This window comes from Hypomesus nipponensis, chromosome 13, assembly GCF_054491055.1.
Source record: "Hypomesus nipponensis isolate SF chromosome 13, ASM5449105v1, whole genome shotgun sequence".
In the NCBI taxonomy this organism is placed as follows: domain Eukaryota; kingdom Metazoa; phylum Chordata; class Actinopteri; order Osmeriformes; family Osmeridae; genus Hypomesus; species Hypomesus nipponensis.
The window spans coordinates 11,023,614-11,048,106 of record NC_140373.1 but is presented as its reverse complement, the minus strand read 5'-3'; the positions used below and the strand labels follow the sequence as shown (position 1 = coordinate 11,048,106).

Below are 24,493 nucleotides of genomic sequence, written 5' to 3'. Positions count from 1 at the left end.
TGTTGATTGAAAGGAACGAATCACAGAATGTGGGAGGGCGTACGCGTGGGATCTTCAGTTGACCGAAACTTTAGGGGATATAGGCCTATGTTTTGATTGAAAGGAAAATACTTCAACTATATTGTCAAGTATATTGCGTTTCTAATTGACCACGGGGGAGCAGCTACACCAAAACGTTATGCTTAATTGACGACTACAATTATAAAACCTATATCCGGCTTAAAAACTAATGCCGTGTGTGTCAGTTAATTTGTGTAAATTATTTAACTGTTTTCTGAGTTATCAATGTGTCTTCTGAAACCCAGGATCAAGAAAAGACGCAACATTACGCTACCTTGTTCACATTTGTTGTTATTCTTGGCAAAGTTCATATGTCCAAATGAAAGCAGCTTGCCCACTTTGCTTTCAAGAATAGGCCTTTGGACTCATCTCAGCAAATACTAAATGTAAATTTGCAGTCACATAAAAAAAGTAGGCTACATGTAAGAATCTTGACCAAGTTAATGTTGAATTTAACGATAACTTTAAACCTTCACAAGTCTTTTGCAGACAATTCAATGAACACAATTCTTAACGTGAAAAAAAATCAGGATAAAATAGTAACAACGTTAGGCCTGTTATAACCACAATACTCATACTACTGGTACTATTGGTATAAATACGAATAACGAGAAGAAAATGTATACCAGTAAGACATAAGCTAGGCCTATGCTATGTGTTTAAAAGGCTTACATCCTTGTAAGCAATTCGGTAGTAGGCCTATATAATTTTTTATATAGGCTTACATATTCAGAAGTTTTAAAACGTGAGCCTATAATTAGGTACCAGTATGCTTTTGATAGTGTTAAAAAATGTGACTTTCATTGTAGCCTATAGACTAAAACCAGGCCAAAGATTGTGGAAGTTTACTCTTTAGTTTTTTTGTGTGACCAAGAAGTAGAAACTCACAACTAACTACTTATCCATTGTTGCACAATTAGCCGTTAATTACATTGTTACAACTCATTGTTCGCATTTTCTTTTTAACATATTACACATAAACCTGGATATTGTCAGTTTAGTTTAAGTTGTACAGTTTAGCTCAAGTTTAGTTTCGTTTAAGATGTGATTTCCAGCAGTGCCTAACGCAAAACACAATTCTAGGCGGTGTTATTGAAAAAACAAACAAAACAAAAAACAACAATAAACAGCGAGTCTTAATCATTTGGTCAAATATGCTGTTACAATTAGGGTTAGTTTATAGCCTTTGCCCTTTGCAATGTTGTAATGAAAATCATTCTAGGTGGCCATAAACGTAGCCTTTCAATTTATCTGACAGCGATGTACACATCTACTTTTTTTGACTGATGAAATGAAAGATTACGTCGCCTATAGGCCTACTTTTTGCAGTTTGAAATTCTTGTACATCTGCTGATTTGCATTCGTGCAGCCGAATTCTCGTTAATGCAAACATGGATTATCAGCATTTGTTTTTCTATTAAAATACTATTTTAGCAAACGATTTTCATCACAATCAGACATACTTCTTATTACTATCTGAAACGTGTTTATGTTTGGAAATAGACTTAATAGGATCAATAGTCCTTTTGTCCCAGTGAAATAGCAAAGCGTTTCAATTTATTTAACAATAATTAATGAATTGACTTGAACTAAAAAAGGTTAGCCGTTTATGAAACCTAGACGGTCAAAGTCAAACCCCAAGTGTATATCCAAGTACTAAACCTTAAGGCTTTCGTAGGTTTTTAGTTGAATTTGCATGGAACAGAAAGACCACCAGATGTTGAGTCACAATGTGGACCTAAAACCAGCATGCCGCGTCTATATGGCTGGACAGGGATTTCCAAATTTTTAACATTCATATTTCACTCCTAGTTGTTGATTCTTGCAAGAGTGTAGAGACTCCCTTGAAATTTCCCGCTATGACATATATCTATGTATGATTAAAGACTAATTTCAATGCGCAGAATTGGAGTGGAGTCTTCTTTCTTTTCACTACAAAACTCAGAGATGAACTAGGACAAACATAATAATTATGATTGAGATAGTCATGAAATCATACACACAAACATGCTTTAACAATGCATAAGTCCAACTTTCAGAAATGACTTGTTGCCCCACCTAAAACATCAGAGTACATCAAACACGACACAAATGTTGTTGATCTGCTGATCAGTTGCCATGTCCTTGAGTGCTGTGACAATGCTTGTAAAAATACTCATATTATAGTGGAAAGAAAGTTGTTCGAAACGCGTTAAAAGCCAGTGACAACTGATACAGAATGTATCTCCAGTGGGGATCAGTCTCCACCCCTGGACTTCCAGGGGGACAAAGAGAGGGATGTTTCAGAGAGCTGGCCCGCGAGACAGATCAAAGCTTCGCCCTGTTTCAAAAAGTACAGGTGGGTTTCTCAGTACTGGCACCATCTAAGCTATGACAACAGGCAGCTATGCTACGGAGAGCCTCCTTATTAGACGCCTGCTGACCGCGGTCCACAGCCCCACCGCGGCCCTGGGGAAGCGGATGTGGCCAACGTGACAGGCCACCAGGCCCTCAGACTTGGAGGTTGGCACTGACATTCAATCCACACACAGGTTGGGCCTTTTCTTTTTTTTTTTTTTCTCTCCCCGAAAACCAACAGCTGGCCTCCACCGCCCCCCACCCCCCTCCCTTCAGTTCCCCTCCCTGATATGAAACACGGTATCCGGCCTGCTTCTTTACGAGGATATTACCCCGCTCCTATTGCTTCCAGCTTAAGGGCCCAATCCCACAGCCCTCCATGAAGGGAGGGGCCTTAGGGGAGAGGGATGTGGGGCGGGGGACGACGACGACGACAGCAGATTGTTCTATGCTATGGGTGGTGATGGACATGTAACCAAACACCAAAACTAGGGGAGAGAACGGGGGGGGGGGGGGGGGAGCATGTGTGAAGTGACAGGTGCGGGAGGGGGGGCGCTGCTGGACGGAACATATTGTACAATGCTCATCAGCGATTAACACGAGCGTGTTCACTAAGGCTATAATTGCAACCTAAGTCCGTATATGAAGGGAGTGGAGGGCTGGTCAGCCCTGTGGCGGGGGAGCTGCTGAGGCTGGGAGGTGTGGGTGAGGCGGCATGACAGGAGTGACACACATGAAACCACCATCAGCTTCCCGGAACACGGTATCGAGCGATATGAAAAACACTTCCACAATGAAGACCAGGAAGACCTCTGGGTAACTATAAGGTGTTTAATGTCAGAGAATAGCTCTTTGATTTTGACATGTTTTCAAGATTCCTTTCTCCGCCTCGCGGACGTGAACCGTGTAGAGTTGAGGCATTATTTAGCAGACAGAATAGCCAGCGTGTAAGCAGAGCAGCAAGCACCATTTGAACTGTGAGAGGTGCATAGTACAAAGCACATGAGCAATCGCCACAATCAAAATACAAGCAAGACATATTCAGAGCAGTGGTGAGGTTCCTGACTATCTTCATTCAACGTTGCATTGTTTCAGAAATTGTTGAATTACCGTTAAAACAGGAACTTGACATGTACTTTTTATTAGCAATGCGACGACAGATATTCATAGCTCTTCTACCCTTCTCTCGTCTGCGGTCTTTTAGTCCGTGCTATCTGTGGCCTTCCTTCCTGACTGGGGCCTTATTGTGAACCCATAGAAGCATCCAACACTGTACAGAGCTCATTTACAAGAGGGACATGGAGGATCCTATATAAATAAACATATAATATGTACACACGGGTTGAATCGATTCCTCGGAAACCTGATGGAATTCAGGCATCCACGTCGTCGGTTTGTCGCATCAATATTTGTCGCTGTGCTTCCCCCCCTCACCAGTGCGGCAGGTCCCACGTCGCCTGCACCCTCACGCCCTGACACCATGGAGTGTGACGGGAATAGGTCCAGGAGATTGAGGCCGGCGGGAAAACCAAAAACGACAGAGTCTCACAGGAGTATGGAAGTGGATGGGCCTGGGGGGAGGGGGGGCAGTTAGCTCTGCAGGGCGAGGGCGGGCAGGGGCCCCTCCTGGGCGGCGGCGCCCCCCGTCCGGGACTTCTTACAGGTGAGGGCGAGGAGCAGCAGCATGGGCAGGTGCCAGAGGCTGCAGAAGAAGAGCTTGCGGGCGCTGCTGCGGTCGCCCTGGCGGTAGAAGCGGAAGGCCAGGTAGCTGATGTACAGGTTGATGGGCAGGGACACCAGGGGGAAGGTCCAGGTGGTGACGTCCAGGACGGGGCCCAGGCCCGACAGGCCGATCAGGCCCAGGCTGTGGCGCAGGGCCACCCTCCGGCACATGCCCGGGTGGGTGACGGACATCATGCGGTAGCCCCCCCGGGAGTAGTCCTCCCGGAGGTTCCAGCTCAGGGCGTTGAAGTGAGGGAACTGCCAGCAGTACAGGAAACCGCCCAGCAACAGAGCACCTGCCGACGGAGAGAGAGAGAGAGGGGTAGAGAGAGAGGGGGAGAGAGAGAGAGAGAGAGAGAGGGGTAGAGAGAGAGAGGGAGAGAGAGAGAGAGAGAGAGAGAGAGAGGGGTAGAGAGAGAGAGGGGGAGAGGGAGAGAGAGAGAGAGAGAGAGAGAGAGAGATAGAGAGTGAAAAAAGTGTGAGAGGCGTGTGGGGACTTTTGACTGCGATGCTATCGTCACGTTTTCTACTAATAAAGGCTGCGTTCAGACTGTCGCGACCACATCCGGTTCCAACCGTAGCTGAGGGATGGAGACAAACTGACTGAGACAACAGACTAAGACTGAAAGCAGGTCAACGAGATCGAGTCATGGGAAACGCTTGACGTTTTTCACCTGCTGGCTCTTCACGCGCAGTCAGCTATGAACGCGGCGCACGTACGCACGCGCGCACACCCCATCTAGGGTCGCAGGCTGGGGTCCCTACATCCTACACACACAGACGATCGGTCACGTACGACGGCTCTGCTGGCCTGGCGCGCACTTCCTACGCGCGCGGACGTGACGCTGTGCGGAACGCGGCCTTTTTGGCGAGGTCTGAAACATACCTCAACACACTTCTCCAGCTCCAAGGAGGAGGGGGAGCTGGGGGGGAGGCTGAAAAGGGACACGGGGAGGGGGCGGGGGGGGGGGGGGCGCGAGGAGGCGGGATGGGAGGGGGCGGGGTGGGAGGGGAGTGTCCAGAGCAGACAGGTCAAAGAGGCTGACTGACAATAACTGTTTAGGGAAGCTGGCATTCAGTTTATTCAGCTGGCCCCTTTTGATAACCTTCAACTCTGTCTGCAGGCCTGACTCCAGGCCAGATCTTTAGAAAGGATCTGAATGGCCAAACAGCGGGATTCCATGGACCCAATAGGCCCACACAACATGAGTAGGGGAGTCCAAAAAAACACTTGAATTTTACCGCCTGAAAAGCCTATACATTCACGATTAACTTGGCCTTTTTGTTGTTGAGGTCGAGCGTTTACCGAAACATTCCCGAGTGAGCGTAAAAGTGTATGTCTGTGTGTGTACAGCTCCGGCGACTGGCTGAAACGTTTGACAGTTGCCATAACAGAACACTTCACATGTTTGCCAAACAAGCAGAGGGGGGAGGGGAGGTCCCAGGGGCCTCGGAGGCGTGCGTCATCTCGGCCGCGCCGCGCGCTGTGAAAGACGGGAGGGGACCCCAAAACTGGAGCTGGTGGAGAGGAGAGAGAGCGAGCTAGAGGAACCTCTGACCCTCCCCCCCCCCGAGTGTCAGTGTTGGACTGTGGAGGCGCCGGCCTGCAGGGGAATGAGCCTGGCTCCCTACTGGAGGGAGTGGCTCCGGGCTCCAGTCCTGGGAACCCTGCCACACACAGCCTGCTCCGCCAGCACGCTTCCTCGACACGCCGCGCCACCTTCAAAAGGGCGCTTCGCCGACCTTTCCAGTGGGGCGAGGTTCTGTGAGTTTTAGATAGGAGCGTGTACGTCGTCCTAGATTACGTCAGCCACACTGAATACCGCTGGATTATTCATCTGCAGTCTAACATGGACATGAGAACTGCTGTGTGTCACTACAAGGATATGGAGAAAGACTTCAAACCCAATGTAAGAGGGTCATACTTTAGATCCACGTGTTTGTAATAAGTGTGTTAAAGGTAATTAGGCCCTTATTAAACTCTTAACATTTATAAGTGTTAATAAGACTTGAGAACTTACTACGGCTTTACAATCTAGCCCTTTGAATGAAGTGTTCATTTATCCCCCCTCCCCTCTCGATCCTCACACCAACGAACGTCATGTGTGCGTATAACGCCAGCTCGTGTCACAGACCCGCACCAATCGCACGGTGAAACGCGTCGTGTCTGCGTGCAGGGGAGGGAGAGGGGGAGGGAGAGGGGGGCCATAGGTCACCTGGGTCCAGAGCGCCGGTGGCGGCCGTCCAGCCCATGACGGGGGGGATGGCGCCCACGACGGCGCCCACCCAGGTGTTGCTGATGCTCAGCCTCTTCAGGGGCGTGTAGCAGCAGGTGTACAGGAAGATGTTCAGGCCGCCCAGGAGGCCCGTCAGGGGGTTGACGGCCAGGGTGAGCAGGGTGAGGCCCGGGACGCCGCAGGCCAGGGCGAAGGACACGGCGTGGAGGGGGCTGGGGGAGGAAGGGAGGAGATACGAGAGAAGGGAGAGGGGGGGGGGGGGACAGGAGAGAAAGGGAGAGAGATCGAGCACGGGAGATAGCCAGTGTTTAAGGGAGATCGAGGTAGAGAACAGAAGAGAGGGTGGAGGACAAAGCAGAGGGGTAGGGAGGGGCACATATGTTAGAACACAAAAGTTATTTGAATGCAACAGTTTATGCCTTCACAAATCAAGTGCACAGACAGAGCCTGAATCAGCCCCCCCCCACCCAACGACACTCTGACAAAGTGATGTAGGCTTCTGCCTGATTACAGATACGATGATAATAGCTCCACAAAGCACACACACACACACGCAGCGCAGCACACACACGATGGGGCCACACACTCGGAGACAGGGAGCATTGCGGAGGCCCTCCCTGGATCTCTGAACTGGGGCTTAGTGAGGAGCTCATCAGATAAGCAGGTTTTTTTTGGAGGGGGGTGTGTTTTTTTTCGGCGGCGGCGGAGGATGAAAGTGGCCCGGCGAGACACAGTGTGAGCTCTCCTCCCCCGGACCCCCCCCCCCCCCCCCCACCCCCGAGATCAAAACTTGGAGGGGAGAAACCACAGAAGGCTCCGGCTTTGAACCGGATGGAGACTTCCTCCTCTCTGGTCTTTTATTAAAAGCAGCGACTACGAAGGGCTGGTTCAAATTCACGGGTAAATACGCCATAAATTAGAGGGAGAGGGAGAGAGATCGAGGCAGAGCGGAGAGGGAGAGGGAGAGAGATCGAGGCAGAGCGGAGAGGGAGAGAGATCGAGGCAGAGCGGAGAGGGAGGGCGATTAAAATCTTGACCAAACGCAGGCGTGCTCTGGAGCAAAGCTGGGGGGGGGGGGCGTCTGGGGCGGGCATTAACGTGATTAGTGGTGATATGTCTGTTTTATGTGGCGTGCGGGGTGGGCGCACCGCGCAGGAGGATCGACTGGAGCTCTGTCTCTACGGAGGGGGGGGGGGGGGACTGGCCTTAACAGCCTGGACCAGTCATCACATCAGATGGGGAATGTCAACACACAGCAGCGTTAGCAAACGTACGACAGGGTGTGTGTGTGTGGGGGGGGGGGGGGGGGGAGGGAAGAGACAGTCCAGCCTCCCGTGGGTTTGACGCGTTGTTTGACAGTGCCGTTCAGTAAGACGAGAGCATCCGAAAGAACTGACCCTACCAAGACCTGGAGGACCCCCTCCCAGCAGCGGGTCGCCCCTGCATTCCACGCGACCTGAGGAGACCCCTCCCGGGGGGTGAGGAGGGGGGGGGGGGGGGGGGGTCAAGGTTCACCGCGAAGGCGCGACCCGGTGTTGTGGAAGAAGACCCTTTATTGACCCCCCGAGACCTGGCGCAACGCCGATAAGCGTGTGCCACCCGCGCACTTCCTGGACGCTTTGCGTTTAGATGGGCCCCACTTAATGGAAGCCACTCGATTGCCTTCTCGGCGACAAAACGCCCCCCTTTTGTCCTCCTTAGAGGAAACACGAGGAGGGCTGTGGCCAAGCTCGAGGCAACCTCGGCGATCCAGGGAGAGGCCAGCCGGCAGCTACCGAGCACCGTTTTACCTGTGTGTGTGTGTGTGTGTGTGCGCGCCATGTGACACCAGGGTGGCAGCCAACGACGGGCAGGTTCGAGTGAAAGGTGTCCCGTTACTGTGTCGGATTTACGGATACATAGCGATACGCGAGGGGTCACTGATCTCCAACAGAGACACGACCTGACCTCTGAACAGCAGGGAGGGAGGAGGAGGAGGAGAAAGGGAAGGCGGAGAAGGAAGGGGACAGAAGAGGAGATCTGAGGAGGAATAAGAGTATGCCACGCCACCCCTACAGCTCTGAATCCCCCCGGCAGATTCAGTGGGCAGGCGCGGGGGGTTCTGTCGGCAGGTGTGGTCAGGCGTGGGTGCGGGGCGGTCTCCGGCGTGGTACCGGGCCCTGGCTGAGGTGCGTGGCAGTCGGCCGTCGGCGTGCCAGCTGCCCTCCACCGCAGACCGAGAAACGGCGGTAACGGATCGGCGGGAGCGCGCTCAGAGCTGCTGTTTTATTGACGGGCGTACCTGAAGCGGAGCGCTTCATTACAATGTGACCTTGGGTGACACGGGCCCTGCTCTTAACGGGAGTGGGAGGCTCTTGTTACCTTCCTGGGAGTACAGTACCGCAGACAGACAGACAGACAGACAAGACGACAGACTGGCAGACAAACAGACTCAGCCCTTCCGCCACGGAGACCGTGTGGTGAGAGAACACACCCAACGCCAAGTGAAAGGTTAGTGTGTCGTCTTGACAGGGATCCTTGTGACGGGGCTGTGAGATAGACCGACACACACACACAGTACCTGATCTGTCCCCTGACCAGAGGCCGGTTCTTGGTGCGGTTCATGTTGGAGTCGAAGGGCACCTCAAAGTACTGTGGAGAAACAAGAGACCCTGTTAGGAGAGGACAAACACACATAGACACACACATGCTCTGTAACAGATGATCCAGTCATTTCCATTCTGCCGTATCCCCTCAACTCTGCATCACAAAACCACAGTGGACCTAGATCCAGGCTGCATGGGTTACACATCAGGTCAGTGTCCCTCTTCCAGCAGCAAACAACTCGGGTCGGGGTCACCTCCACCCCTGGTCACCTCCACCCTCCCCAGCCCTGGTCACCTCCAAACTCCCCAGCCCTGATCACCCTTCACCCTCCCCAGCCCTGGTCACCTCCACCCTCCCCAGCCCTGGTCACCTCCACACTCCCCACCCCTGGTCACCTCCACCCTCCCCAGCCCTGGTCACCTCCAAACTCCCCAGCCCTGATCACCCTTCACCCTCCCCAGCCCTGGTCACCTCCACCCTCCCCAGCCCTGGTCACCTCCACACTCCCCAGGCCTGATCACCTCCACCCTCCCCAGCCCTGGTCACCTCCACCCTCCCCAGCCCTGGTCACCTCCACCCTCCCCAGCCCTGGTCACCTCCACCCTCCCCAGCCCTGATCACCTCCACCCTCCCCAGCCCTGATCACCTCCACCCTCCCCAGCCCTGATCACCTCCACCCCCAGCCCTGGTCACCACCACCAGCTCTCTGGCCCATCTTCTGCAACATCTGCTGAGAGACAGCACTGACCCCCACTGATCGGAAGGATGGGGGGCTAGCGGGAGGGGGCGGGGGGGGTTAGTACACAGGGGGACGACGACTGAGTCAAACTACTTCTTCTGTTTTATGATCCAGCCTTCTCTGGGGGAGGCTGCTTCAAAGTGGCCCCGCGAGATTGGCAATGTGTGACTAAAACGCAAACACATGGGGCGCTTGAATGCAGGAACCAGCTAATCTGGCAGTGTGTGCGTAGGTGTGTGTGTGTGTGTGTGTGTGTGCGCGTCTGGGCGACTAATGAAGAAAACAGAGACGGCACTCAGGCCAAAGAATATCAAGATCCATTACCCCTGAAATATGGCCCGCATAAAATAACTAATAAACAGATATTCCACTTCTCTCTTCTCCAGACCCCCTTAATTTACTGCCCGCTTGACATCGGAAAGCCTCCATATTTTAAAACACCCCTGTGGTCGGTAATACATTTCATGCAGACTACATTTGTATTTTGGTAGAGGCCTTGGGGAGAGGGTCATACCACGATGTTCAATGGCGGGAGGGAGGTCGTCTTTGCATTAAGTGCAACAGGGGTGAGAGGTGTGTGTGTGTGTGTGTGTGTGTGTAGGGGGGAGGGCAGGAAAGGACGGCCCTGGCCTGGAAAGGACGGTCCCGGCCTCTGTGGCTGCTCCCACCGTCCGATCGAGACGGGTCAGGTCCTATCCGAGCGGGACACGGGGACACTCGAGGGACGCCGCGACGGCGAGAGCAGCCCGTTGGAGGAACCCATGGACGGGGACCCTGGCCCGAGCTCTCTCGCGGCCTACTTTCTGGCTCCAGAAAGTCCACGTCTCCTCATTTCGTTTCAGAGGCTCCTGGCACTGTGCACTGTGACTAATATCATCTCCAAACGTGGTGGGGGACAAGCTCGCCCCGCACATCCCCCCCCACCGCGCTCCAGATATGCTTCCACGCAGACCGGGCGCCCTGTACCTGACCGTGCCGGGCCCAGCTGTGGGGCTGAGGGACACCCCCCGGAGGTCAGGCCCGGGTGTTAATTCTATTTCCCGGGTCAGGAAGCACGTCAGGAGGGTCAGGGGCGGCGGGAGAGGGCTAAGCCGAGCCGAGCAGCAGAGGAGCCCTCAGGCAGATCCGACAGTCCCACCGCACCCCGGCTCGCAGGAGGGGAGGGTGGGGAGGGGGAGAGAGCGAGCGAGCGAGCAAAAAAAGCCCAATCCACTTAGTTTCCAATAACCCTGTCCTGCAGTAAAAACTCTGACACTCCGCATAAGGGATGTTTTGTGTGCTCTTTCCCCCTTGCAGAGCGTGGAGCTAGCGGACTATCTGGGGGAGGGAGGGAGGGAGGGAGAGGGAGGAGTTCTCGAGAGAGGAGCTGGAAGCATCAGTAAACACGGCGACCTGACAGGGGTCACCCATTTTTTTCGGGGGACCGAGTTCTCCACGGAACCCGTGTCGGATGCGGATGTCACAGTCGGTCAGCGGGACCAGGGTGCGTGCGTGCGCGCGCTTGTGTCGTCGTTTCACTGGGTCCGGCTCTCCTCTCCTTACTCCCTCGCTGCCTTTAAAGTGGGAGTGGGCTCATCTGGTTCACATCAGCGGGCCCCCTCGGTCCCCTGTCCCTGTTTCCCTCCAACACCACCATGTGTTACAGCAACGCGTCCGCGCACAGCTTTGAACCAGCGTGCCATGTGTGTGTGTGTGTGTGTGTACGTACGTGCACACCGAAGGGTGGGAGAGGTTGAGAGAGTTCAGAGCGGGTCGTTTAGAGTGATGGAATGTCGCCATCGGCCCCTTCCCAATTCGATTGCCACTGCGACACAACCAATGAGCAGGAAGTATCACTTCCTGTGCGCGGACAGTCACTTCCTGTCTGGGCACGAGCTGGAAGGAGTGGTATCTTGTCCATTTGCCATTCGTGGCAGCCTTGTATCACAATGCAATGAAACGTCGAACACTTCATAAAATGCTCCATAAAAATGGTCATGAGGAGCGTTGAAGCTGTAACTTTTTAATGTCTGTTCCAAGGCAGAGGTAGAACCCAGTCTGTCTGGAGTGTGGAAAGACAGTACCATGCATGCGTGAGTATGTATTGATTGAGGGGACTTTGTGTGGAGAGGAGGGGAGAGAGACAGAGAGAGGTATCAGTAGCTGTGGAAGAGCTGCGGTGCTTTGATTTCTCTCTCACACACACACACACATACAGAGCGCAGCAGTGACAATTACACTCCAGATGATATGAAAATGGGGCGGATGGGGGGAGGGGTGAGACCAAAGAGGAAGGGGGGGGGGGGGGGGGGGAGCGGGTGCAGCTGCCACATCCTCGGGGGTATCAAAGCCATCGACCCGCCGCGGGACCCTCGACGAGACCGCGGCGAGGAGGCGTTTCCTGTTCCTGTGAGGAAGCCTCGCTGAAGGCCGGTATCTGGGCTTTCTGTCGCCTGCTGATTTACAGTGATGGTGAAAACACACGCGGGGTGTCTCCTAGGCCCCGTGGCAGTGTGCAGCCTTTCCCAGACCGGGGCTTTGGAGCGCAGCCCCCATGGGAGCTGGAGCTGTCGCCGGGCGGGCGGGCGGGCGGGCACACAGGCCCCCAACCCCACCGCTCCCCACCCCGGTCTCACGAGGAGAAGAACAGATATTACTGAGCTGTTCTCTTTTTTTCCACCTTCTTCTTCTTGCTCTCGCACGCACCTCAGGGGCTAAAACAAACAGAGCCACCCCACTGTCTCGCCCTCATCAGCTCAGCTCCACCCCCCCCCCCACCCCTCCACCACCCCCCTCTACCATCACCTCCCATGATCCAGCCCCAGGTGGATTCACACGTGTGTTTGAACTTCACATCACGGGGCCCTCTGGGAGGCCTGTCACGCTGAGCACCGTTCACTTCTCTGTGTGTGTGTGTGTGTGTGTGTATGTGTGTGTGTGTGGCGGCAGGGGGGATGGCAAACACGCACGCACAATAACAGGAAAAGCAGCGAAGGTCGCCAGGAGAGAGAGAGAGATACGGTAACTATACACCGCCCCACCATTATCCATGTTTACTCATGTGGCAACTGTGTGCGCACACACACACACACACACGCGCGTGCCCAAACCACAAACACACACGCAGGCACGTACACACACAGCTGAGCAGCTGTGCGGCATCGGCCATGGCATTGGAACATCAGCTGACCCAACACTGTGTGTGTACGTGCATCCATCTCTCTGTCTAGGGGGGGGGGGGGGGGGGGGGGGGGGGAGAGGAGGAGGAGGGGGGCCAGGTGCACGTGAACTCAACACAAAAAAAAGGCCAAGTCAACACTTGTCGGACTGACACTGGTGATCACAGTCTCGCTGAACGGGAGACAAACATCCGACAGGTGTAAACACCAACCACCTACCCTGCCTGACAGCTCAGTAAAAGACCCATTTCAAGACGACTGAACTCCTTGGGTTCCGGACAACCAAAAGAAAGAGCGCACATCCAGTACAGGTGCACTTCCCAAAAAAGCCTGAGGCCTTCAAAAAAAAAAAAAAAGGGAGCGAGTCCTGAAAAAATTATTTGAGAGACCGAAACTCCTCTGATGTCTGAGGCGTCCCTCCCCTGAAGGTAAGTAGGGAGGTGTGTGGAAGGCGGCGACTGTGTCAGGGGCAGAGTCCCTGCAGAGACACTCCCGTCTCCTGAGTCATGGGTGAAGTGCTGGAGCTCTGTGAGCAACCACGGCTGCCTCAGAGAACCAGTTTGACCAGATGACTGTGTCTTCAAACCGCCCATTAAACTAGGGACAAGCAGCACGCGGGGGGGGGGGGGGGGGTAACCAGACGACGGCTTGTTGTTTTAGCCTCGCGCGACGATACGGACGGCAGAAGCTGGAAGTCGACGGGGCCTTGGGTGTCGCCAAGGTCGGGGGGGAGAGGGAAGGTGTTTTAACTTAGCTGCAAACATATTAAAGTGATGGTCTAACTTAGCTGTCTATGCATATTAAACTGATGCTTTAACTTAACATCATACATATTAAACTGGTGGTTTGACTTAGCTGTATCCATATTAAACTGATGGTTTAACTTATCATACATATTAAACCGGTGGTTTAACTTAGCTGCCTGCTGACGTGATCCAGCTCTTTATAAGCAAAATATTGGTTCAACATTGAACGGCGATTTTGTCATTGTTCCCCCCTCCCCCTTCCCCCCCCCAAAAAAAAACACAAGCCAACACAATAATTACAATATAGAAAGCGCCTCTGACTGGGCTGTGCGTGTGTGAGTTAGGAGTGCTGACTACAAACTGGCTGGCTCTCCTCCCGCTGGGAAGAAGGACGATATTGACTTCCCGTTCTCTCCGCTGCGGGGACGTGTGAGAGATGAAGGGGCGACGGGTCGGGTCTGGCCCGGGAACACGGCCGCGTGCGGCCGTCTGGCAGATGTTCCGGGGGGTTCTGCCGCGGCCCCTCTGCTCCCCATACGGGATGAGTTGATGCGAGGGGGGCTGGAGGAGGGGAGAGGGGAGCGACATGGATACAGGCTCACCCTCTGGAGGGGGGGGGGAGTGGGGGCTGAGAACCCTTCCTCTGGGGTCAGCGTGGACACTGAGATGGCGCTCGCCATGGGCCTCAGCCCCAGACCCTGCTGTGAGTTTGTCGGTTGCGCTCTTCCACACCGAGCCCTTCGACCACGCACGCGCACACGCTCATGTCTGGTTTCGGGCGTTTAAATGTGCCTCCCCAACACCAAGCCTGGGGTTTTCCTGCCGGCTATGCTCCATGGCTCTCTCCCTCCATCCCTCCCTCCACAGAGCTCTGTTAGGACCCAGTTGGCAGTGATTCAGTTGGCAGGGCCTGGGTCTTGATTAATGGGCTCGAGTGCGGGACGGTGAAGTGCTAAACTGTCCCCAATGTTAATCAGCCAATTAATGGCGAGCGGAGCTGGATTCCCTCTGCCCCGGCCTTCATCCGTCCCCCGGGCTCGGGGAGGGACCGGGGCTGGGGAGGCTCATCCCTCGGGGTGAGGTGCCCCAACCGTCTGGATGAGGAGAGGTAGGAGGTGGAGGATTGGGACAAGAATGGCACGCCCAGGGATAGAGATGGAGGGCGGAAGACTCTAGCTCACACTGTGCTCCAGAGATCTCCTTCTTCTTCGGGTCCCGCTTCTGACCACAGACGCGTTTTTGTGGTGGTTCAGATCCAACTGTTGAGACAACCACAGCGCTGGATGGCGACTGGAGATGGATGAGCGCGGTCCGCTGCGGTCGTGCGTAGGAGACCGTGTGTCTTGGGCTGTGCCGGCGGGAAGCTCGGGGTGCGCTGGGCGTCTTGTGTGCTGGAGCGGACAGCTAGTTCATCATACACGCCTGGGGTGTCGTATCGCATCACCGGGCTCATCGTTCACACGGCGCCGTGGGGCCAGACTACAGCGCCTCCTACAGTGAGGGAGGGTTCGGGTTACACTTTCCTCTGCTCCCTCAGTGGGCTAAAGCTGGGATGATAGCGTTAGCATGAATGGCTTCAAATGGATTTATTTATTTTTATTTTGTTTTACTTCATGTCTACTTAGTACATTGAGAGCAATTTAAGAACCAGAGTCAAATTCATTGTATGTGTACACACAGTTGGCCAAAAAAGCTGATTCTGGTGAACATTCTGAGGAGAGGGATTTCATTACATGTCTCCTTTGTTTTCGTCTCACACAAAGGAAAGGCCTGTTCATAACCTCCTGTTTGGATAGGAACGTTTTTCAGTGTAGCTGTGACTGTCAGATAGACAAGATACTGGACAGAATACATCCAAGATCGAGAAAGTTGGCTATCAAGATAAAAGCTTTGTAACGGCTTTTTAAACTTCTCTCAGCTGGCACTGTTTTCACAGGAACTCTTTCGAAACCATTTGCAACAAGGAGCACCAATGAATCACTTTCCAAAAATAAGCCAGCAGCAAAACTAACCACCAAAGTGAACACGGCGCCAAACTGGGTGATGCCATCATTTTTACCCTACTATAAACACATCAATTGCGCTAATAGGACAAATTCCTTTCTTGGAGGCCTGGCCAGCCATATCTCTGTCCCTTCTCTCAGCCTGATAAGTGAACACTCTCGCTAACGAGACCATCCTCCTACAGCTGGTGATAATCATTAACTCTTCGGGCTCAACTCGGCCGAACACCCAGCGGGTACGCGGGGGGCCACAGCAGGGCCGCGTGTGAGCGTGTGTGGTCAAAACGCTCAGGTCTGTTTGAAAGAAAATAAGCTAGCCTTCCCTAAACTTTCGTCAAAGAGGTTCACAAAGGTTGCGCGCTGAAAAGAACTGTGAGAGTGTTTTCTGAGTGACGTGAAATGTGTTTTCCCTCGAAATGCTTGAGTGGCCCGTGTGTCTCGACAGCTTGGTTAAAACATCATTAGTACCGATAGCGAGTGTGGCGAGGACAAGACGAGTGTTTAGGTTTGAGCAGCCTCTCCCTCCAGCTGTGTCTAACTAAGGAAGAACGAGGGGAGATCTTTGCTCTTACGACCGGGGGGGGGGGGGGGGGGTCTCGTGGGCCTCCACAGAGCCCCTACCTCTGGGCTTGGAAGTGGACAGAGGCGACGCGTGTCAACCGTCTGAAGGGCCTCTCTGTCGGGTCTGAACATGACGGGTGCCGTCGACACCTCCGGTAGGTTTGTGTTGAAGCCGCGGGCACCGGCGACCCACGGACAAGCCCACTCCTTCATCTGGACAGGCTCATTCATCAAGCCTTTCAGTCTGACGGTGCTCAGAGGGGGGAACATAGCATCTCTGACAGAGCCGCCATGTTCTCTGCCCACCACCACTGAGAGGGCCTCAAGGCTCAGGCTGTGTGCCCTTTTAGGGGTTTTCGCCGCAAGACTTTTCGGGAAAAGTCGGGAAGAGGCCGTTTGCTGAGAGACCTGGTTCAACAGCTCGGAATTAAACAAGCTGACGTGAGGACCAAACAATACGAGTCGGCTTTAATATCTGACAAAAGACTGAGCTGGCCAGCGTGTCCTGACGGTTCACGTCGAGGCAGGTCTGATCGGCAGTGCATAAGCTCAGAGGTTCCGAGGAAGACGGAGGAGATAGTTTGCTATTGTTTCTGTGTTCTTGATTGACTGGATAGAAAACGTCTTGGAGTTCCATGACTCCTTCCACTGTCTTACAGACCCCATTTAATCCAGAACCTTCTCAATGTCCCGGGGCTCTTTTTTCTTTTTCTTTGCTTCTTTATCTGGGGTTTTTGCGGTGAGCACTCTGGCATGCTGGGACACGGGTCACGGGCCTCCACTGTCTGCTTTCTCTCAGAGTCAGGGCTCCTTCTGAAAACAGCCCGCCGCTCAAACAATGCAACCCCGACGCTGCCGGTACATTCCTCAATCAGGGCTCCCTTTCTTCTCCCTCCATTTCTCCCTGCCTGCATGCTCTGTAAACTAGACAGCTGATAACAGGCGAGCAGCACATCACAATACGGTAACCCTGACCCGCACGTCAATAGGAGCCACAGAGCTGGGCAGTTAGGAGGACAAACTATTAGCAATCTGCATGTTTGTTAGGAGTCTTTGTATGAGAAGAAGAACAACTCGAGTTTAGACCGCAAACTTCCCCCGTTGTTTACTCTTCTACATCCTACGGTTCCCAGATCTGGCCAGATGACCAGATATCATAGTTGCCTGATGCTTCTGGGAGAGGAGAGGGTTTAGCCACACAAGGAGCCGTGGTGCATCGTGGGTCTGGGCTTTCCGAGGGGAGGAGTGGGAGGCCAGCTCCTTTCAACCCTCTCACAGGCTGCAGTGAAATAAAAACGTCCACCCACTATCCAATCTCAAACTGTGGGTTCTAACCACAATGACCCCCCCCCGGTTTTGAGTTTGAACGTTTAGGAGGCACAGGAAATGAACGAGTGAATTCAATTTCAGCTTCAAAGTGGCACGTCACGTCCACAGGCAGTGTTTGCCAGGCACTGTGTAACTGGGAGACGGCGGCTGATGGGGTAAAAACAGCATTGATAAATAATTCACTGTGGGGGTTCCAATCCTATTGGCTATCGGAGAGCACTAGATCTCTGTGAGCAGCTAAATGACGAGATCCTGTCACATTCTATCCTCCTTTCCTCCCAGAGCTTACTCCCCCCACACCACCCACCCCCTCTTTCTTCTCCTTTCACTGTCCTCACAGTTGGAAAGGCTGCGAGAGACTCCCCTGACCAATCGCAGGAGCGGGTTGTCAAGTTTCTGTCTCCGAACACGGTCCGCCTCCTGCGAGGACACGGCGTCGAGGCGCGCCGGTTGGGCGGTCGGCGTGCTAAACGCGGGTATTCGCGGAGGGTCGAGAGAGGACAACGCCATCCGCGGAGAAGAGATCCCCAAGCGAAGGGCCCAGAACTAGGGCAGTTCATCCCACTGATGAAATGGGGTTTAACATTGACCGTCTTGAATAAATGAAACGCAGCGAGAGAGCTCAGAGGGGGCTGGGCAACGTTCTACACGAGACGAGAGGTGGCTCGAGTCACTTAAAGTGGACGGGGAAGGCCTGCAAAATGTATAGAAGCTGCATCCCTCCATCCCCAACCTCACTCTTCTCTCCACTCACCAAGAATGACGTACACAGGGCAAGTGCTCCAAGAGCAATACGCGACTGATAATACCAGAGGCTGGTGAAACCGGAGCCGTTTGTCTCCTAGCCGGCATCTCTCCTCGGAAGCAATTATTATGAGGATGTTTCAGATAAAAGCCTTGAAAGGTTTTCTGAAGAAAAAAAGAGGAATATACACACACTTTAAAAAGCAACACTGGACAGACAGCGGAAATGGCTAATCCCCGGGATTTGGAAAGAAGAAACAATGAAGTTCGAAGTCCATATCCATTACAGACGCACATGAACCTGCGAGGTTTGCCCTCCTCACACACACACACACCTTCCACGGCACTTTGCATGTTTGGCATGGGGGGGGGGGGGGGCTTAAGTGTTTCTATTTCTCGGTGGTCAGGTATGTACATGGAGACAAGAAACTGAAGGAAAACAAAAATGACTGTAGCGATTGCTTCAGTGGATGGAGGACTGCAGAGGAATAGAGAAATACTCTCGGAAAGGAAGAAGACTGAAGTACTGCAGCTGCGCTTCGAAAACTGAAAATGTGTTTTGTCCTCGGTTGACAAGAGTTGGAGCCGGCTGGCAGGGGAGCCATGGAGATGAGGAAAAGTGATTATTAGGCGCCAGTGTATGGAGAACTAATGCTCTCTCATGCTGGAGAAGAATAATGAAAGGATGTCAAAGTATGGAAATTCATTTCCTTTGTGTACTCAAGGCTGGGCTAGTCAACGAGTAGAAAACTATTGGAAGGACCAGAACTGAGAAAGAACACACACACACACACACGTCTGATATGTGGACAGTAATCAGTGATTACAGCACGAAGGGGGCTGACAGACTGTCAAAACACAGCTGAGGACACAACAGTGGAATCTTCTAGAACACCTGCAGACATGGGCCCCAGTAGACCCAGGCTGCCCTGGCAGAGATCTGTTCCTTCATTCGTGTAGGCTTCACACTATGAAGGTTGTGAATTAGATCATATATTATAAAAAGGTATTATACAGTATTGTAAAGGTCTAAAAAGTTTATGGCTGAAGTACAGTGTGACATCACTTATGGGGCAAAAGTATTTCTTTTTACAGTGACCACTGCAATAGTGTCAACAATTATTTTACAAAACAAAACAAAAAAACTGTTGAAGCCATGTTGTTAACTGAAACACTTTATTGATAACAATACAAAATAATTACATTGTTTGGGGGTATGTTGGTATGTTAAACTTGGTACTTTGGTAACTGCTTGGTGATCACAAAATACATTTTGAAAGCTATTTAAATAAAATTGCAGCTATAACTGTCAAAAGCTGAAATGAAGCTGTCAAAAGGTTTACCCTGGATATCGTTAAGTGGTTTGCATAGCAGAAAATCTACAGGAAGAGGCTTCCAGAACATCAGACTCCCCAACCCACAGGGCACAGTAGCTGTGTATTGAGTATAATTTGCTGCTTTTAGCAGAGAACCACTATACAGCCAAGGTTCTTCAAAAGTGCAACCTGTCACTTGTCAACATACCTTTTCAAAGCAGAAAGGCCTGAATGTGTGTGATTACCTAGGGAACGATTGTGAATTGATGTAGACTTGGAGAGAAAAGAGCTTGTAAACATACTCCAAGAAAGTGGCCAAGGCTTAAGATTGTGAGCAACAATCCTTTTTCACACTTCAGGATATAGGAAGTGTTGAACACGGTTATACCCAACGATCAAACAGTTGACTTGACTTGATAAACAACAACAAAGTTTTGCCATCCTCAGGAGTCCAACATGTCTGCCAACGGCAAAGAAAGAAAAGCTGTTTAAGACCCCGACAGTAAAACAAAACATGGCCAACTGTTTTTCATCACTGGCATTAGAAGGTTACAGGGCAATATATGCCTAGGGTGTTGGGTTGTTGTGAATGCAAACCGTATGCTAAGCAACCATTTACACGAATCCATCTCCTTTTCAGAGCCACACAACTCAGTATCTCTTACCATCTGCTGCCTGCCCCATAATAATCACTCAGTAATCTCCTTTGTTCTAACCCCCCAAAAAAATGTAACTGCACTGATTAGCACACGAGGGCATCTGGAAATTCGGGCGACGTTGTTAAAGAAAGGTTCAGATGGCATGAAGTTGAACGACAGCTTGAGGACAGTCTTGGGTCAATGTCGGTGGCCATCTTGTTTTCCGCCGGCAATGCCCTTGCCCGATAAGCCTGCTCTGGTTGGCTCAAATTAGCATGCGGTGTTGGCTGGCGGGCACACCATCAACAGTGCTGCTTTTGTTAATTATCCACGCATCTCAACATTAAATGGAGTGTTCCTGTTTGCCGTTGGCCCTGTTACCTACCAATAGGGGAGGGAAGTCTCTGAGAACAAACAAGGAGTTTGAGAGGAAAACCTCACTACACTAGAGAAGTGGCAGACACGCTACGACCTAGTTACATAATAATCTTTCACTAAAACAGCCATCCCCAGGGCCTTACCTGAATGGTCCATGAGCCAATACTGCCATGGTTCATGCACCCATTGTGTTTTTAAGCATCCACAATAACACCCAAGACCATTCAAACTATTTCCAGATTTTCCTCAAGTGGAATAAGATGGTGGCTGTACTAGAGGAACCAGAGTTGAATAAGAAAAGATCTAAAGCATTTAAGTGTTGAAATGTTGGCATATCAGCTTGACTTTAGCCTGTACACCTATTCAAGCACATTCAAGAGAGATGCATTTGTAAGCACTGCCCCATTTCATTTCTCCATGCATTTTCAATGTGGTTAGCACACACCTTTTGGAGATGTGAATCATCAGGACTAAGCAAAATGTATTCTGATATGCCGGAATCCTGTAAATGGTCTTATCATACCAACCTATGAGAGCCACTGAAGGTGAACAAGGGTTAATGCATTGTAATCTTTTAACGATGACTGAAAAACAGTCATTTCCTCTTTTCCCCCTGTCGCTAACCTTTTTACGTTGGGTCGCATAACAAGCATGCGCTTGCTTATCTTGGCCCACTCTGGCATGGTAATTGAAAGTTCTGCACTAACGGCCAAGTTATTTTTCAGTTATTTCAGCATAAAACCGGGCAATTTTCCACTACTCATCTTAAAGCTTTATCAAAAAAGGGGGTGTTTTGCGTTGGTCGGAGGAACTGAAAGATATTTAAGCATGAAGCCCCCGAATGGTTCTCTGACCATACACAACACCCTTGGCTACACCTCCAGTCTCTCACACAAAAGGGTCAAAAGAGCTCAAGCTCGGTATTGCGGTCGCAGTTCTTGCTGCAACCTTCCAAAAAGCGGTCGGTGAGTGAAACTCCTCCGGCGGAAAGGCGACAGCCGTTATTCAAAAGACCTCCCTATCCGCTGTCCACCAAACATGAACGTGAACTCGTGACATCCTGCGAGACCTGGAGAGGACCACTTGGATAACCAGTGCATCCTTGACAGCCCCATTATCCACATCCACTATCAGGTGGCGAGTGACAGCAAACGCTGGGAGAGCACTGTGTCCTCTAGACATGCAGGGGCCTCTTCACCAGACTGCCTTCACGAGCAGGCACGAGCAACAAAGGATGTTAGTGGTGCTGACCTGCAATATCGGTTTCAATGGACTAGAGAGAGAGCTAATGCCGGATGGTGAATGACATTGAGGACAGCAAACGACGGCTAACTAGGTATGACTCGAGTGGTGGCATGCAGGTGGCAGGACTGCTCAGTCGTTACTGCCTTAACTGTGATCAGAGAATGTGTAGGGTGATTCTCGATGAGTTCTCTGAAGTGACTACAATCGGCGGGTTCAATCTTGCTTGAGATTAAAAAGCGCCGCAACGGTGTGAAAAAGGAGATGGTCTGTGCTGGTTAGTGTTTCACTTGTTGTCGCCGTTCCTGCTTTTTAAGGGGCGCAATGGCCTTTTTCACTAGCGCCTCAAGCGCCTTTTTTTCCCACAGCAAAAAGGGCCTAGGTTCATCCTGCATATGGACACTGTTCAGTGCTGCTCAGGTGGGCTCTTTCTGTGTAGACTTTGCATGTTCTCCCAGTGCTCATAAGGGTTTCTTCCACAAAAGAGCCCCACTAAAAACATGGTCGGACCAAGACACGGGCGAGCATTTGGGCTCGGCCCCCCGGTCACCGATGATGAGGCTGACCACTGCTCCTGGCTGCGCTGGGAGGAGGGACAAAGGCAGAGCAAGAATGTCTACTGCAGGAAACTGCCAGTGTGTTGGCGTTTCCCAGTGTGGCGGCTCCCTGCGCGCGTATCGCGCGCGTGTCGAAACATGCGAGACCGACAAAACTCTTTTCTTCTTTTTCACCTCCGCCAAGAAACAGTGAGAGGTAGCACTGGGGCTTTCTGGTGACAGAATGTTTTGATGTGTGACTGTTTTGATGTGTGCCCCCCCCAGACTCAAGTCAGGGATGTCTGCATCTCGTCTCGCCGGTCACTGAAGCCCGTAATCTCAGCTTGTTGTAGAAACAGGCAGACAGCGGAGTGGAGGAGGGCGCTCCTTCCAGTCAGGACGGCCTGGCCTATGACAGACGGCAGCTCTTTTGTGGAGAAGTTCTGTGTACTGTAAACAGACAAGGGTGTTGAGAGGCCAGCGAGAGAGACACCTCAAGTGGAGCGTCACTTCAAGCACACACACCCCCGCTCCCCCCCCCCCCCCCACCACCACACATACACACACACAAAACGGTAAAGCTCATTCCGACCGACGCTGTGGTAACACAGGAGGTCTCACGTTATGAACAAGTAAAGCCCAAAGTCATATCAAGATGATGTTGCCGTCTTCGGGGGCTCAATTGGTTCATCGACTTAAAAACCACACAAGCACCACTAACCTATACAACACAACATTCTAATCAATTGGATGAGGCAATACAAATATGAAATCTGATGCATCAGGTCCTAGTAAAAAAAAATAAAAAAATAAAGAACAAAAATAAATACAGGATTGGATTATTTATTTTTCTCCCTCAGGAGGGGTAAATGTAGCCTTGGTCCACCTATACACTAGAAACACAAACATTGCTGTCGGAGCCAACAGTGACCTAACATGTCTATGCACTGGAAGGACCTGTGTCTGACCCCTGCCTTTTAACTAGTTTATAAAGACTCTAATCAGCGGACATGCCTGGATGCCGTGCGCATGATGTTGCTTACAGTGCAGGACTTTTCTCCACTCCTGCTGAAATTACCCAGCCGTGATGCATGTTGTAATCACGACCGGACCAATTTGCCTGCAAATACACATATATTATTCATCGCATTTTCGAAAAACTCTGTTATTCCTGGATCAATGTGACTGGATTGACTCCCTGCATTTATTTGAAGACTGACATTAATGTGTTTATATTACCATGGCGAAGAGGTGAGGTCTAAGAACATAGGGGACGCGTACCAAACATTGGGTTTTAATGAAACCAAAAGAACATCGTTTCACTGAAGAAATATATTAAAACGTAATAAACTAGGAATTTCCTTTTTCCTAATGCAATTTACAATGAATAATATATAGTTGTCAACAATATCGCTTATTCACCCCACTTTTTCCTTGGACTGTCCCTTGAGGCCCAATGTAATAGGTATCCTTTAGAGTTAATAAAAAGACAGCATCTGTCTCCTCCTGTCGAAAGCGGCATGATCCTGCCATGTACAGTTAGCCATGGGTTGGCATCCTGTGGATCCCACAGACAAAGGCTTTAAGGAAATTAACTATTAAACAGGGCTGTCTGGTTAAATATTCATTTTAATCCCGCGCCGAATGAAAGACGCCCCATCTGAATCGCTCCGGTGCCATCTTGCCAGACGATTAAACCAGGGAATTTCCATCTTTGGTCCCCAGTGAATTCATAAGCACAAACATCTGAAAACGGCCAATGGCCGAGGTCGTCTCGGTCTATTGTTCTAACAAAGCGGCGGGAAGACGAGATGTTAAGGACGAGTGTCTATCCTGGAGAGGGGGGGGGGGCAGTGTTAAGTGTCTCCCCAGACTAGCTACTGATGACTTCCACCTTTACCATCAAAAGGTCCCTTCCTACCCCTCCCCACTCAAAAAAAAAAAAAAACCTTTGTGATGCTTCACTTTTTGGTACAGACAAAACATTCTAACAAGTCAATTACACACTCAAAGCGTAACTAATACGATGACCAGGAATTGTTTACGAGCACTATCCATCTGTCTTAAGTTCTATGAAGCCTATCCACACCAAAATATTATGATATAAAAAGTATTTCACATAAACAAATCGCAGTGGGACTTCAGCACGGCTTATTTTGAA

The 24,493-nt window shown here is 51.4% G+C and overlaps 1 protein-coding gene across 1 annotated transcript in view; it reads right to left on the bottom strand.

Annotated features, from left to right (window-relative positions):
• Nucleotides 1-3,214: 3,214 nt before the first annotated feature.
• The window catches only part of cox10 (cytochrome c oxidase assembly factor heme A:farnesyltransferase COX10), a 29,260-nt gene continuing 7,981 nt past the window's right edge, over nucleotides 3,215-24,493 (bottom strand). The window contains exons 5-7 of the mRNA XM_084669781.1: nucleotides 8,917-8,987; nucleotides 6,336-6,568; nucleotides 3,215-4,415 (exon numbers count right to left, since the gene is read on the bottom strand). Coding sequence (XP_084525907.1) covers nucleotides 3,988-4,415; nucleotides 6,336-6,568; nucleotides 8,917-8,987 — 732 coding nt within the window. The 3' untranslated portion in view covers nucleotides 3,215-3,987. The remainder of the gene's footprint in view (nucleotides 4,416-6,335; nucleotides 6,569-8,916; nucleotides 8,988-24,493) is intronic.